Source organism: Squalius cephalus, assembly GCF_949319135.1.
Source record: "Squalius cephalus genome assembly, chromosome: 10".
NCBI classification, from domain to species: Eukaryota; Metazoa; Chordata; class Actinopteri; order Cypriniformes; family Leuciscidae; genus Squalius; species Squalius cephalus.
This window is the reverse complement of record NC_137131.1, coordinates 10424555-10441160: the sequence shown is the minus strand read 5'-3', so window position 1 is coordinate 10441160 and position 16606 is coordinate 10424555. Positions and strand designations below refer to the sequence as shown.

General features: G+C 37.5%; 3 protein-coding genes across 5 annotated transcripts in view; 2 read left to right on the top strand and 1 right to left on the bottom strand.

Annotated features, from left to right (window-relative positions):
* Positions 1 to 16606, top strand: part of LOC307166319 (rho guanine nucleotide exchange factor 19) — a 44405-nt gene that overhangs the window by 7402 nt on the left and 20397 nt on the right. The window lies entirely within an intron of this gene.
* On the bottom strand, positions 113 to 2254 carry tspo (translocator protein). 2 transcript variants are annotated; one of them, XM_079884676.1, is made up of 4 exons: positions 1971 to 2254; positions 863 to 1036; positions 585 to 723; positions 113 to 414 (listed from the first exon to the last, which is right to left on the bottom strand). In XM_079884676.1, exons 2-4 carry the CDS (start codon positions 1033 to 1035, stop codon positions 238 to 240), a joined length of 489 nt encoding a protein of 162 aa, XP_079740802.1. In that variant the 5' UTR covers position 1036; positions 1971 to 2254; the 3' UTR covers positions 113 to 237. The 2 variants fall into 2 exon arrangements, with proteins under 2 accessions (XP_079740802.1, XP_079740803.1); XM_079884677.1 differs by having other exon boundaries at positions 863 to 1049; positions 1971 to 2243.
* Positions 6221 to 15659, top strand: frs3 (fibroblast growth factor receptor substrate 3). 2 transcript variants are annotated; one of them, XM_079883790.1, is made up of 8 exons: positions 6221 to 6502; positions 8607 to 8731; positions 8870 to 8958; positions 9112 to 9298; positions 10184 to 10345; positions 10601 to 10722; positions 11531 to 12442; positions 12807 to 15659. In XM_079883790.1, the coding sequence occupies exons 3-8, from the start codon at positions 8893 to 8895 to the stop codon at positions 13233 to 13235; spliced, it is 1878 nt and encodes a 625-aa protein (XP_079739916.1). In that variant the 5' UTR covers positions 6221 to 6502; positions 8607 to 8731; positions 8870 to 8892; the 3' UTR covers positions 13236 to 15659. The 2 variants fall into 2 exon arrangements, with proteins under 2 accessions (XP_079739916.1, XP_079739917.1); XM_079883791.1 differs by lacking the exon at positions 6221 to 6502 and adding an exon at positions 6509 to 6663.

The window sequence follows — 16606 nt, the reverse complement described above, 5'->3', positions numbered from 1 at the left end:
AACTTAAGTGAAAAAATTATGGAAGCATTAGAACATTCTCATTTTATAGCCTTTCCTGCTCTTATAATTAAGACATGGTACATTTTCTGATATTATAAACTTGTAAGTAAAGTTTAATTTTTTTTTTTTTTTAAATCTTCATTATTAAGTAGTAACTTCAAATGGCCAACAAGCAAAATAAAGTAGTTTTCTAGTCAGTTGTGTTAGTTAGAGAGGTGTTAGTTTTTATTGGCCTCTTTAGTCGTCTTTTTTGGGATCTGGATTGTCTCTCCAAATGCAGTAGTTGAGGCAGGTAGCTAGGCAGAGCCAGGCCATGTATGGTACCATGAGCAGTGTTGCAGTGCGGCTGATGGGATACCAAGACACCATTGTGGCTGCCACTGTGCCACTCAGCATCACTATCTCAATCATCGCCTATATATGAAAAAGCAACAGAAGAACTGTACTATAGAGATTCAGTCAAGCATGTCTTCACAAAAATCTGATACTATCTCATAGCTATATGCAGAGAAACTGGTCCTGGTTTCCCTTCAAAGTAGTTTAACTGAACAATATGATTTTTGAACCTCAGAGTAATGTCTCACCAGTTTAATTTTGTGTGCTCCGAAGAAGATGGGAGTCCAGGCCCAATTAAGTGCCAGCTGCAACCCATAGAGCCCCAGTGGCACCATTGCATCCTGGCTGAAGCCTCCAAGCTCTTTCCACACAAGGTATGAACCGTAGCTTTAAAAAAAAACAAAAAAACGTTTTTACACCATCTGAAGGTTTTTTTAGTTACTTATTAACTTTTAAACTTAACTTCCTTCAAAGCTTTTAAATGCATAACTGACAGATATAGCTAGTGGCCACTGTTTGAACTAACCCCATGCCAGTGTAGAGAGTGGTCCACACCACTGGAAAGGCAGCATTAGGTGGCCTCCATGAGGGTTTATTGAGCGTGGTGTACCAGGTCTTCACCTCCTTCCGTGTGATGAGACCACCAAATATCCCACCAACGTGTGGCAGGGCAGTCAAACTCAGCAAAGGAATCCACATCCTTTCAATGCAAACTGGCAAATTAAGATTTCTAAGCAATTGCCTATGTACATACACATTGTTTTAGTGTAATTGCTCTGCACCTCCTTTGTCTGTATAACAAGTCTGATAGCTTATCTCCACAGCATGTGAGTCAAGGAGGCCAACAGTAGCTTAGGGCTCATAAGTAGTAAATTAAGGACATTAGCATTCAAAAAATGCAATCATAAAACATTAGCTTGATGCAAAATAATAATAATAGGTAGTACCTAATAATATGTAGTAATTAATATATAGGCCTATAAAAAGATGTAAAATAAGTGAAACATTCAAATATAATACTATTTTGCTATAGCTATCGGGTAAACATGTAAACACACACACACATTGGTAACACTTTATTTTACAGTATGTGCACTTAGGCTACAGTGTAGGCTACTTACCTAAGAAAGTAACGTTACTGGGTAATATAAGGTAACTACATGGGTTAAGGTTCGATTTAAGGGTAGGCTCAGGGTTAGTACCTAGTTTTATCCAGATATTACAATTACTAAAATAAATACATAGTGTGTACACGAGAAACAGAACCGTAAAGTGCTACCAAATAATAAACAGATTTTAAACGTAAATATGAACCGTATTTATATTTACGTCTAAATAAATGCCAGTTTGGCGAAAGTGGCCACATTTGTTCTTAAAAAATAGGCGATTTTTTTTTTGTTTAAAAATCTAATTTGAATGAACTTCCAAAACTGTGTCGAATATTATATATAGACAGTATTCTTCAGTACAAACAGCGTGTGACTTTGTCGCAAAATGTTAGTCACGCGCTCAACAGAACATTTTTTAACGCGCGCTACATATGGTGTCATTTTGTTTACAAATCGAAACGCCCTTATTAGAGTAAAGCAGTTGCGTGCTGTATTTGTACTATATAACAACACTGTTGTTTTTACCTGACAGGTCGAAGAGCTGCTCGGGGTTATGTGAGGACGAGAGAAGTCTCGATGGCCTTCTATGACCGGAATGATCTTGAAATCATGATATAACTTTGTTTAACAGACAGTGGGCGTGCAAGAAGGACTATGCTGCTGTTCTTGTGTCGAAACAATGCTACTTAAACGTTGGCCACTAGAGCGAGTCATGTAAATATCTGCCGCTCCCTCGTGTTGTGAAACGATCCCTCAGCAGAGCGCGAGCGCGATTGGTGTGTTCAAGAAGATCAACGCTGCGCTGCGCTGGATCACATGTCAGTTTTTTTTTTTTTTTAAACCACTGTAGATACCACTGAAAATTAGCTTTTGATGTGTCAAATATCAAGTAGTCTGAAAGAGGTAACGTTACCAAATCGAAGACGACAACAGAAACCCGTCAATGACATTGCAATAAATAAGATAGAGTGTAGACGTAATATCTGTTGTGTATTTGTACTGTGTTAATTGAATAATGTGCACGGAAAAATATTATGCAAATTAACACAAAGATCGGAACAGTTTTATTCCCATATGTGTTGAGTAAGAAGAGCACCAAGGAAACGTGCACGAATAGGCTACAGAAGATGACTCCCTCTCTAGGCTACTTCTGTGTTGAACAGACTGCTTCTTGAAAAAAAATAGTTATTTGCTTTTTAAACCTTCCAAATGTTTTACCCGTAGAGATTTAACATGCACACTGCGACTGAATGATTTTATGTTTATATCATATTGTAATTTATTTAAAACATTATTTTGATATACTGTGTATCACAATTCTGTAGTAAATCAAAACTGACATTTGCTGCAAGTTCATTATTTTAGCACAGTTATATGAACTCCAGTAGCTGTTTATTAATTTCCTTGTGGTCATGGCTTTATTAACAAGTGTGCCGTGTTTTTATTTTGTGAAAGCAGTTTCAATCCATTAAAATTCAGTTAGATGGATGTTTGCAATCAAGACCAATCTCAGAAAACATGAGGTTTAGCATGGGTTTAATCTCATGATTGATGACGACATTTTATTTTGTCACCGTAACACCGTTGGGACGTTTGCCATAGGCTATATTTAAAACAATATCTTAGTAAAAACCAGTAGAACTTATAAATAATATTATTATTATTGACGAAACTATATATAATTTGAAAGCTTAGGCTACAAACTAGTTGTCATATAAAGGTGAATGATTTTCTAAATGGATTACAGAGGAGCAGTAATTTATTAACTTGCAACAAGAATATTTCGCATGTTCAAACCTTTTTTTTTTTTTTTTTTTTTTTTTGAAATAGCGATGAAAATGAAAAATCATGAAAGACTGGTAAAAAAATCTGTTTGTTTTCATGCCAAGAGTTCAAAAGATATCATCCATTCATTTTTTTGAGGAAAAAAATGTAGTTTTTTGAGGTCTGAAAATGTAGTTTTTCAGTTCTAATCAAATACTGCCAAACTGCCCATACCAGTTGTGAATAGGATGTCTACTTCATAAATTGTATGAATATTATGGAAATATATGGTTCAGCAGATCACTCAAAAAAACATGGAAATGGAGGCGCCCTTATATGGTCAGTAATGAAGCTTGGCCGCCATCTTGTGAAAAGTTTGGTACTGCGCCCAAACAAAATCTTACTGAAAGCTCATTTTTTGAGATATCAACCTAAAATTTGGAACACAACTTGTTCAGATTTTTTGCTTTGATTATCTTGCAATTTTAGAGTAAAACATGTTTAGTAAAATAAATATTTTATATAAAATATAAAAATAATATATTTTTACATTTTCATAGGCCTAAACAAACTTCTAAAACTTATTTTCTATTTCGCTTCCATAATTTCATTAACTTTCACTTCTACAATAAACAAGACCAACCTTATGTCTATAACGTTATTCCAAAGCATTCTTGAATTACAACCATTTAAGTTTGGATAGTGCATTTTCATGTCTATGCAATAAAGGGGTTCATTTTGGCAGTGATGATTTAAAAAATGTATTCCTTTTATTGTCTATATCTGTATATGGTGCAAATGCATTTTTTTTTTTTTTTTTGGTTGTATTTAACTGTACATCATTTCATCTCCTGCCACTGCAGGAATTACAATAAAGCCACTTTGATTTTGCAGCCGTTTAACCTTTATGACATCATAAAAGAATTCTAAGGAATGCTTCTTTTAAATACACTAACAGCAGATGAAAATACTGAGGGCTTATTTTGCTGCTAACAATCTCAGTTGAACACATTTGACTTAAAAGAGCAATTTTTGCGCGACTATCTACTTTTCAATGAATTCCTATGAATGTTCCCTGTCCGGTCTGGAGGATGAGCAGTCTTCTTACATTCCACCACCTCAAATAGGCCTGAATAATGGTAAGAGAACATGATTTCCAGCTTAAATAACCTTTAAACCAACTATTTTTGACGGGAAAAAAAATATTTTAATTTATCCAAAATGCTGTGCAATAAATTTTATATGAATTATGAATTTTTATTACATTTTTTTAATAATATTTCCTCATACAACATCAGTTAAATCTTATTTAAATATTTTTGCTTGTTACATTAAATTACATTGTGTAATTTTTAAGGACTCCCCACGGCCCAAAATGACTTCATGGCACCTCCATCTCCACCTCCTCCCTCACTACAGTATTACAGAGATGAAGTGGAATCTACGGCCCTTCCAAGATCTGATGCGATTGAGACCCACTGTGGTGTTATCACGCCTGAAAGTAATTTCCTAACATTAATATCACACCAATGTTGCAGTTTATCAGTATAGAGGTGATAGAGATATTTGCTTATGTTTTTTATGTTTAGATTTGATCTGGGATCCTCCAAATCTTAAGGAGCTTGGTCCAATGAAATTGGTAGGTGTTTACAACCTTCCACCAGCCTTCTGGCCTGCCAGCTTAAAGGATAGGGTGAAGAATCTTGGCATTGATGTGGATGGGACAAATGACAGCAGCAACATAAAGAATCCATCCTCCTTATATGATATGATTGAGGACCTTCTTGAAGATTTGAATTTCTCGACACCTTCCCATCATGCATATGAGGATATTTTTGACATATTAGGCCTCTCTGTTGATGAATACTATGGACTGAGTGAGATTGCTGCCATCACAGAGCAGGGAGAGGACAAGCACGAGCTGTCTCTCAGCCCTAGTGTCATGGAAGCAGCAGCCACTGATTCTGAGGAACTTCTGTCTTATTTCCCAGGCTCAAGAAAGAGAAAGAGGGCTATTTACTCCGGCAATGAGTTCTCTTCTGCTGCTGCTGAAAGTTTTGAGATGCATGATGATTTTGAGCCTCCACATTCAAAGCCTCGACTGTTGTGAGACTGTTGAAGATGTTCTCTCTCTTTGTCATGCCATCTACTCCAATGAAAGCACTGCTTTTTACGATTAAAGCAATGTCTGTGTCAATGTCAATGTCAGAAAATACTTAAGATATTTGACCTTTATGTTCAAATAAAAATATCCCAAGAACATGTTAAAAAATATGATTTAATATTTTAGAAAACATTTCTGAAAATAATGATTAAGTTAACACAAAAGATCTGAGAATCTGATATATATTTTTAAAAAGGTCAGATACTCAACCTTTTGAATGTAAATGCATCTTTTGAGTATAGAGAAACCCTCCAAAAATGTTATTCAAAAATCCATAATATATCTGTAAAAATATATACAGTATTTTTTTATATTTTAGAAAACTGTTTCCTGTGTATTCAAGGTGCAATGAAAATATTTTAGTACTTCTTACTTGATGGTAAAAACACACAAAATAGTTTTGTAGAAAATGGTAGCCTATGTGTTTTGCAAAAATGTATGAATACAAATATGTAGTCTCTAAAAACTTGGTAAATGTGTTTTAATCTATATGAAAAATATTTCTCTTGTCTTTTTATCACCTGGTGTAGAATTTCACACACCTCATACAAATGGCCCTAAGATTGTTTCCCCCTGTAGCTACATTTTTATTCTTCTTCAATAAACTATCGGACATAAACTAAGTAATGAATATTAGACAGTTACAACCCATTCAGAAATGAAAGTTTGAACCATTTCTCTAATAGAAAAACACCTGTTTGACAGAATACTGCATGTACAAAACCAATAAGAATTTGATTTGTCTATCTTAAATGACAGCAAGGTGGATTTAAATAGAGCTGCTGCCAACACGTCATCGTGTGATGCTCAAACACATCTTCTGGTCCTCCAGCATATTCTACCTTCTTGTCGCTCCAGCAGCCCTCGTTGTCTGCCTGAACTCTCACCCTGGTGGTCGGGAAATGTCAAAGAGAGGCCCGTGCCGCAGCAAGGGGGCGTTACGGGGGAAAAAAACAATTGCCTTTATTGTTATATTTCCACGCAGTTCTATTTTCTTAGTCTCACCACTAGAATAAGCATCAAAACGACCACCACGCCGACCGCCAAGTCCGATGGTGTAGCATCCGCCGTGGACTGCTGTTCGCATCCTTCATCTGTCTCGTCTCGTATCGCAATCATTGCCAAACATGTGAGTAGCAACCGCAGCTGAATTGTTCTGCAGTAGCCTAAACGTGTTTTGATGCTGCTGGTACAGCGCGAGCTCTATCGCATCCTGCTCTCATTCATCCCGTTAGTTTGCGTGAATGTGCAGTGTTTGATACACGTATAACTAGCATCCAGCTGCAAACGGTAAGTGGTCGTGTAACACTAACGTTGATACAAAGGCTGGAACGTCGCGAGCGAGCCATCTCCGTGAACGCCGCAAGTGTTGCTTTTACTGGTTTGACTTCTACTTTGCTTTTCTGTCTTAGCATTTAAAAAGCTAGTCCTGCAGATTTGTGCAGCAGTTCTACGCTCTTTACGACTGGTTCTTGGCGGTGATGTGCTACTATACGTTCAAGTTGCATCTGTTTGTCACTAAGTGTCTATTCGGGAGACCTGCTGCACGAGATCTGGATGTACGATTCTGGTTTATTGCATAAACTACAGACAAAAAAAAAACAATTTTCCTGGTAACAAACGCGTCTGGTGCTGCATGATAGACCTCAGAGAATCAAACGTGGATTTCAGGTTCGACTGTGCAAATTGCTGTGTGAGGCACGAGACATTGTGTGGCCTGATGTTATGAACTGACATGCTCATATATACTGATTTATCAGTATACAAAAAGAGATAAAATATTTAACGCATTATCTCCAAGCTATGTGCATTGCACAGTTTCCTTTTTCTGTGTAGGCTACTATGGCACTAATACTATGTTAGTCTGGGGTTATGTGGAAAGCAACTTTATGACTGGGCCTTCATGTGCTGGACAAACTTTATTAATGAGTTGCACATGAATTCAATTCAAGGCACACATTTAAAAATTCTGTCATCTTCCAGCATTAACCATTTTGCATTTAATAATGCTTCATTATATTGAAAGAAGTTGTGGCGTTTTAAATGCTCATGATGCTATATTGACCACATGAGCACTGGATTAGTCATTTTGAGTCATGTTAATGTTAATATTAATATTAGCAGACAACAAATATAATTATACAAGATTTATTTTAGAATTATATAGTAGTTAATCAAATTTTTTTGTAATATCAATTGGATTTGAGTTTACATTTTTGTGGAAGTCATTGTTACAAAACTGCTGTTTAAATGTTAGACACACAAAACACACTTGCCATTAATTCAAGTTTTTTGTTCTATTTGTCATTCTTCTTTCATGGTAGTTCCTAGTTTTTACAAGCATGCAGAGAATCAGAATAAAAAACTATTTTTGCATGCTTTAGGTATTCATTGCAAAATAATTTGCTTTGATTTGAGAGTGTGTAGTATAATTTCAGAGCAAAAGGTATTATTTTATTTATTGTTTTCATTCATACATTGTGAGATTTTCTGATGTGGTCCAGCATGCTCATGAAAATTTTAATTAACGTGATTTTCTGATGAACTGCTGTGTTGATGAACTTGCGTTACTTGCAGAAATTGATCTCTGGTTTTTAATTGATGGACACAAATATTTACAGTTTTATAGTGTTTCATTTTAAGTGATCAACACATGTAGTCAAGGTCTGTGTTTTAAACTTTAAGCAAGTGCATGTTATTCTTGCATATTTTAAAAACACTAAACATGTTTACTGACATTCATTTTGAGATTCAGTTCACGAATGGGTCTAAAATCATGTTTACACTGAATTAGATAGTAGTTAGTGGTCATTCCACACTTACAGAAAGTAATGACACCTGTTGGAATTTTGCCTATGGGTTTTTAATATAATAATGCATTATTACAGTTACTGGGGAAACACAGTAACACTACAATGCATAAACATTGTACTCTGTATTTGGGCAGTTTGGGTTTGGAACCTGAAATACAAGATCTGGTTATCATTTATTAGTAATTTTTTTTAAGAATCAGTGCACATCTTATAGGCTGAATGTGAAACCATGAATTGCAAGCGGCTTTTCTCTTGAGAATAAGATTCCCAGTAAAGTAATTACGTTTTATTTCTCCAGTGGGAGTCAGAGGAGACAGATAAACTTCATTCCCTGTGTCTTAATCACAGTAGTTCTTGAAAAAGAGGACAGTATACTCAGAGGATTGTACATCATGTCTTTTCTTTTTCTCTGCTTCATAGGAGAAATGAAATATTTGTGCACTGGGCCTGGATGCTCTTACAAGCACACCCCACTTCCGCCATGACACCCAGCAGAGGATTCTGGGATTGACGCAAGCATCACTCCCACTAATGGCCTGGACCAGGTGAGCATGCATAAGTGTACTTTTTGTCTTCAGTCATCTCTTTATGCATAAATAACAAATTATAAATGTCCTGCTTATTAACTTCTAGCTGTCTCCATATGTTTCTAGCAATAACTTACCCGTCTGTCCCTGTTTAAGGTTTCAGCTGGCCTGCTGAAGCTATGGGGAGCTGCTGGAGCTGTCTATACAGAGACGCTATCCAAGACAACCATCTCAACAAATTCAAGGTGCTTTTCACAAGACACCTGTGAATTCACACTTTCTGATAGAAACAAACCTTTTAAAAAAAGTACTGTGGTGGTAATATTTGGTGGTAACAGCTGCTAAGTTCACCTTGTAGAGCATCATTTGGATCTGAGATAACTGGTGATGTTTGACAGGTGACTAATGTGGACGATGAGGGAAATGAGTTGGGCTCAGGAACCATGGAGCTCACCCAGACAGAGCTCATTCTGCACACACGCAAACGTGACGCCATCCGGTGGCCATACCTTTGCCTGCGGCGATATGGTTACGATTCCAACCTCTTCTCTTTCGAGAGTGGCCGTCGTTGTCAGACAGGACAAGGTGAGATGATTCTTACCTCTACATTATGCAGATGGAAGACTGAATTGTGTGTAAAGCAAATACAGAAACCGTCTGTGAACCCCTTACATTTGTTCATAGAGTAGTACATTAATATCCGCACACTTTTTCAGTGGCGTTGGTTCCGGAAGAATTTTTCCATTCGTTTTTGCCACCAGGACAACCAGCTATGAGGTGAAACACAATGTTACAAAGTTTTATATGAAGGAAAAAAGTTTTTGAAAATCGGACAAAAAGACAAATTGACAAGACTGTGTACTCAATGGCTTTAATTTAAAGTTGTTGATTAAATCAATAGAAACAATATATTCTAGGTTTATTGCAAAATATGCATATAAATAATTAAGTATTTTAACGTCATCCGGAATGCTCCATGGAAGCTCTTTTGGCACGATTTGCCTGTTGCGACTGATTGGTGGAATTTTTATACAGCATCATGGGTAATGTACTTTATCCACAATAAATTTAGCTGTTAAACACAATTATTTAAAAAAATAATGTCTGCTGAAGCATATACCATTGATTAACAGCCTCTGAGCTCACAGTAGGTCTATTATGATCTATAAAAGGTTTGTAAGTTATTGTTAAAAATCAATTTCCTTATGGAGAAAATGAATGAGTTTTTACTTCTGGAACCTGACTGTTGCACTCTGTTTGGGGGGGGGGGGTGTGGTTGATTTGGCTATTTAATGTGCATACTAGTTATATTAATTGTAGTTATTGTTAAATTAAGTTCAATTTAATGCTGTCATCCTAATTTAGATGTTTTGTGTGCCAATATATTTTTGCGCCTTCCCCCAATGCATAAAAGTGACACTCCACCTATGCATTTACTATTTTTTTTTTTATTCTTGTATGTTTTGACAGGGATATTTGCATTCAAGTGCTCTCGTGCAGAAGAGATCTTCAACCTGCTGCAGGAGTTAATGCAGTGTAACAGCATCAATGTGGTGGAAGAGCCCATGATCATGACCCGGCCCGGGCATGCGCCAGAGATGGACATGCCTCGAACTCCACAGACACCCAATAGTGAGCTGGAATATCTACACACTTGAACAAATAGCGTTTCATATGTACATGTAAATTAATTTTAATGTCACATCAATGGTGACAAGTGCATGCACATTTAAACACCTAGCCACCTGTATTTGCATATCTCTCCATTCATTAAATGTCTCTCACAACTTTATTTTTATGTCTTGCTCATAATCAACAGAACTTTTATAGGAGGGATACCTAAAAATCACCTGCTTAAGTGTACTGTGCTTTGTTCTGTTTGTGTAGCCCCTGCCTTCCCGATGCAGGGTTTTCCTAATGGATACCCAGGATACCCAATCAGTGCAGACTCATCACAGCCCTCTCTCACCAACGACCTCAGACACAGCCTCATGGGACTGGATGACCAAGTGAGAACAAACACCTGCCTGTGCACATACACAGAAGCCACAAAAAGTATCTGGACACACAAGCAGCACTGCATTAGCCACAACATACCAAACCAAACAAATAATGCTAGAACTTTTCTCCAAAAATAAGCTGATTTTGCAATGGGAAAGGTCACCCAAAAATCATGTCGATCCATACCTGTACGACTTTCTTTCTTCTGCGGAACAATTTTTGTGGAATTTTTTTAATGATGTTTCAAATGTTTTTGTCATTTGGGTCCAAAACAACATTGGACCAACATGAGAGTAAATGATGATAGAATTGTAATTTTTTGGATGAACTAACTCTTAACCAATTCATCTCAAATAATAATTTCAGTGGTTGCATGAGGTCACTTCCCCTGAAGTTCACACAGGGGTTCTAGCAGAATAACCACAGATTAAAGTTCAGAACATTAACTGTGTTTCACAAACATTTAAAACCTCATAGCTTCTAATAAGTGAATTGTTTCGCTTGAAAAGTGTGTTTGTTCTATTTTATAAATGCCTCTTTATTTGATGCTGATTTATTTTCTAATGCACTGACAATTTATGCATTTGTAAGTTTGGCTTAAATTAAATAAAATAAAAAAATACCTTTGAGGCTTTTGTACGTTTGAATAATAATAAAACTTTGCTTGAAATTAATTAGGTGATCAAAATTTACAAATAGACAGTACAGATATTGTGCATCACACACATCTTTTTCCAGGTGTTAAAATATCCATACTGTAACACTTAACCCAGGCAATTATATAGCAACTAACGAAACTTTCTTGCTTGTTTTCAGACTCATACATATGTGAATACAGTGGGAATGGAAACTGACCTCTCGAGCCGCCACTGTGTCCACTCCCTGCCCGAAGTGCGGCCCACCACCTACCCGGAAACCTCAACTACCACCACCATACGTGGAGGCCCAGTCCCGGGCCAGCCCAGCTTGCACTGCTGCCCTCTGGACGACCCTCACAAAGACCCTCAGGTCTTCCTCCAGCCTGGAGCCCAGGAGGTGAAGTTCATGTTGGGTCCGACCCCAGCACAGCGCCACCTGATGGAGAGAGACAGAGACCGTCACGTCACTCACCCGCTTCGAGCACCAGATGGCAGCTCTGAAACAGAAGGAGAGGAGACTCCGTCTGTACACATGTGCAACACACACTCCTATCACCATTGCCATCATCTAATGCACCGACACCCGAGCATGGAGCCTTGCTCAGAAAGCCAGCTGACATATGAGAATATCAACGGACTCCGAGGGGCACGTAGGCAAAGGCTAAGTCCGAGCACTGTGTCCCAATCTCAGTCTTTGGGCTCCAGTAGCAGTAGCAGCACCACCGGTGATTCCCGCACGCACACACATCCGCACTCCCTCCCGCTGACGCACACGCACGCTTCCTCACTGCCTCCGCAGGGATATGGCTGTGACCGGGGAATGGGGGTTGGTGGTCATCGGCGCACCGCGTTGCTCAACTATGAAAACCTTCCTTCGCTCCCCCCGGTTTGGGAATACCGAGCGCTTCAGCGTGATGAAGAAGAAGATCAGGATGAAGACGAGGATGAGGATGAGTATGAGGAGGAAGAGGAAGAAGAATATGATGAGTACGAGTATTCTGAAGGGCCCGCAACCCCAAACGGATATCATCAGGAGAGTGGCGGTGGGATTCATCGCGATGCTCTGCAGAACTATGTCAACACTGAACAGGTGTGTAAACAAAAGCACAAGCAAATACATATTGCTTGTGAGAATATGCCAAATCTAATTGCATATCAGGGAACAGTAAAATAGGGATTTCCAGGCATGGAAAGTCATGCAAATTAGATAAATTTCATAAATATAATAAAATATATAACATGTATAACAATGGTCTATAACAATATACTGTATATTATAGATATGTTTAGCTCTTAAAAGCTGTTAGAGACTTCAATCTAAAAAAAAATGTGGAAAAACTTTGAGAGTTGAATCTGTATAAAAGGAGATAAAATCTGGAAAAGTCATTAGTCAAAAAGTGTGGGAGCCCTGTGACTAGTAACACTGAAATGTACTTGCATGCAAACTCTAACAGCTACAGCCTCCAACACGTCTTCGTCACGCTTGCCATCCCCACCCTCACCCACCTGAGAGGGCCAACCGCGTTTTCAACTTCGACTTCAGACGTCAGCGAGCGGGACGTGGCAGCGCCACCTGCGAGCAGCATAGCCGTCACCCGCCGCCTCCTCCCTCTCGCCAGCTCAACTACATCCAGGTGGACCTGGAGGGTGAGCCCTCCGGTTGCTCGGGACACGGAGGAGGGGCTCCGGTACCACAGAGACCTCCTCCCCTCAAACGTGGCATGGCTGCCGCCGCAGCGGCTCCATCTTCCCGTCGAGGAGAATGCTACGCCGTGATTGACCTAAAGAAGACAGCAGCCATGTCCAACCTACAGAAGGCTCTCCCTCGGGATGACGGCACCTCACGGAAGACACGCCACAACAGCACCGACTTGCCTCTGTGAGAGGGGAAAAAAGGGATAGAGAGAGAGTTACAGGTATGCCAGGAATAAAAATGAGGGAAAATGTTCAGGAAAGAGAGTTTTGGTGGTATTTTCCTCCCACCATTATCGTGAAGCGATATTTTCTCATTTTCTACACTCATACCAACTGCTGCTTGATGAAATAGTAACTGGTGAGCCAAGCACTGAGCATTTATTTATTTATTTTTCTCACATTTTGTGTGGGAAGGTTGGGTCATGATAGTGAACTACTTATCATATGGTTTTTGGTAGCTGTCTGGCCTTTGGGCCAAAGAATTGGGTTAAGAAAAAAAGATTTGATTCAGGAAACTGTCTGCAGTGTTTCTAAGTGTCTTAATCCTTTATTTGAGTTATTTTTATGTTATTTGTCATTTTATGGTTTGTTGGTTATTTAAAGGGATACTTCACCCAGAAATGAAAGACAGCAACCTGCTGGATAACAAAAATATATATTTTGAGTGATATAAGGATGAATCATTTTTGGGTGAACTATTCTTTTACTTTTCAGTATAGGCAGCATAGTATTTTGACACTTGAGCAGAAAAGGACTTGAAACCACCACAAGAGTTTCAATATCACATGTGAGATAAGAGATAATACTATAATTATCAAAATAGATCAAGTTTTCAAATTACTGGACATTCTTCATGTTGTCTGTTTCAGTTCCCATATAGCTATGTGGTGGCTGCAACAAGGATAAAGAGAGCGAATTGTTCCGTATTTGAATGCCTCTTGACTCTTCTATCCTCAGGAATTGATTTGATCAATTCAGTTTGCACTTATCTTTCTTAAATTGTAACTGAGCCTCTCCTAATTTCAGAATTCCCACTAAGGCATGGTAAAATAAAGTTTACCCAATTAAAAGTAATTATTCAGAATGTGATCAATAGTCTTTATGGTGGTTTTGAGATGGAGAGGTTTTTTTGAAGATCCAGACTTTGGCCCAGCAAAACTCATAGAAAGGGAGGCTAATTCTGATCCAAAAATGAGCTTATTTTGTTCAGTATCTGCTCAAGCTTTAGCTATAAGCACCATTGCGAGTCCTTTTTTATTTAGCTATATCCGTCTCTTTTTTCACTCTCCCCAAAACTGAGTCCTTAGCAGTCATTTGCATTGAAAAATAAAGTAAATCAATATTTTCAAAAAGGGTATTTGTAGATAGTTCAAGTAGAAAGTAAAATACAATAAAAACGACTATTCTCACGTCCCTAAAGTGATGATATAGAGAACCTGAGAGTGACAATTTTCTGTGAATCCAAGAGTGTATTTATGTACATCTATGTTTTGTAAAGCTATGTAAAGCACCATATGCATATTCAGAGGTAAGAATGTTAATTATTTTTTTATATCTTAAAAAATATCATGCCAGGAATCATGAGGCAAAACATATTTATTTAATTTAGAATTATTTATCTAGCTCGCTGTCTGTCAATTTATTTATTCATTTATTTATTGTTTCGTATTTGAATTATTCGTACTAGTAGATGTTGTTAGATTAGTCATTTTAGAGATACCAAAGGTGGTATGGGAGACCACAGAATCAACCTTGGTATTATTTAATGTCTTTTTTAAACTGCAGTTTCATGTTGAATAATAACTGTATTTGAACATATTGTGCCAAAAATATAATATCACTGAACTATGTGCCATTGGTAAATGTTGAATTTTAGGGCTAACAATCAGCAACATGTAAGACATAAATGCAGCTGTTCCTTACAATTACATCATGATCAGTTCAGGACTTTATAATGTTTTGTCTACAAGTACACACACACACACAAAAAAAAAACCTGACATGTCAGTGTATTCCCAGTGAAATCCCATTGTATCTATCCAAATTAGTTAAAAGGGATATTTTATAGTCTCTAACATTACTGCTGTTTTTCATTGGAATTTCATAAATCAACTATTTTTATAACACAGTTGGTGTTCTAAAATGGACATGCATCTTTTTTTCTTTTTCAGTTTTACCATTCGCTGTCTTATGGTTGTTAACGCAGCCCTAAAAATGAATTTATTTCTCACCAACAATACTGATGTAGCTATACATTTCTGAAGTTCTGAAAATTTTGCTAGGGACCTCCAAGAGCTGAGGTTTTTAATCGTACTTGCTTGGCATGGACATAGACCTAGTTTTTCAAAAATCTCACTGGCAGCCATATTGTTCTGAGTGCAGGGCTTCGTGGGCCTGACTTATCGTGGATTATTAGCAAAAAGTTGATAATTACTAAGAACAAAACGTATATCATGTGAGAAACCAACATCGCAGTAGATTTAAATGTTCTGTGAGAAGCCATAATTGAACGGAAGTATTTTAAGGGTCAGGGACAGGTATCTTGTTTCTTAACGAAAATGTTTAGAGTAATAAATGTGATTTATTTTTTTATCACCAAAATTTTTACAAAATTTAAAAATATTATTATTTCAAGAGCCTTGCAGTTCAATACAATATTGCTGTCAAATAGGAAATCCAAATAAAATCAACATATTACACTCACAATCACAATTACATAGACTTATTATGTACTTTAAGAATGCGATGATGAACTATTTGGACACTTTTAGACACTTTTCAGAGGATCAATCTAGTTTTTAACATCTATATTTTATTATTGTGGTATGATAAACATTTTGCAATAACAGCTAATGGAGTCATATCAGAATTTGTTTGAGTTGTTCAAGAACATGTTCTGTGATACGAGTCACAGCTGTGTCTGTGTGCATTCAGAAAGGACTGGATCAGCAGTAGGTTTACTGTCTTTCTCAGGCCTCATCTTGATAAACATGCGCTATGTGTGTATTTAAACCAGGCTTGAGGGATAAAAAAAATCTAGTCATCTTGTCCGTAGGTGTGGGATCATAGAGAACTCGATTGTGCCATAAGTGATTTTCATCCACTCTTTTAAAACAACGTGTAGCTATAGTGGAATTTTAAAGGTACAGTAGCACTACTAACTAGAATCCTGTGTTGACTTTGATTGCGTGGGGCCGCTTTGGAGTGTAAATGCTTGTTTTGTTGGTTGCTTGGTTGGTTTTTGTTTTTATACCTTCCATACACATCATTCTTTTCATTCATTATCAGGGGAAATCAGCACTTGAGTTACATGTTAGACCCAGGTTATTTGCACTGAAATTGCAATGGGGTGAGCAATCATCTGAAAGTACTGTAAATCCCTGTGTGAAATCCTGATTTTTCAAAATTTACCAAGAAGTGCAATGACTGAATGTGCTTATTGACCTAAATGGGAAATAGTTTAAACCTTTGTTTCCATGAAAACAACATTGAACCTCTTAGTTATGGAATACCACACCACTCATCGAGTGTTCATAATTAAGTTTCTCATCTAAACCTG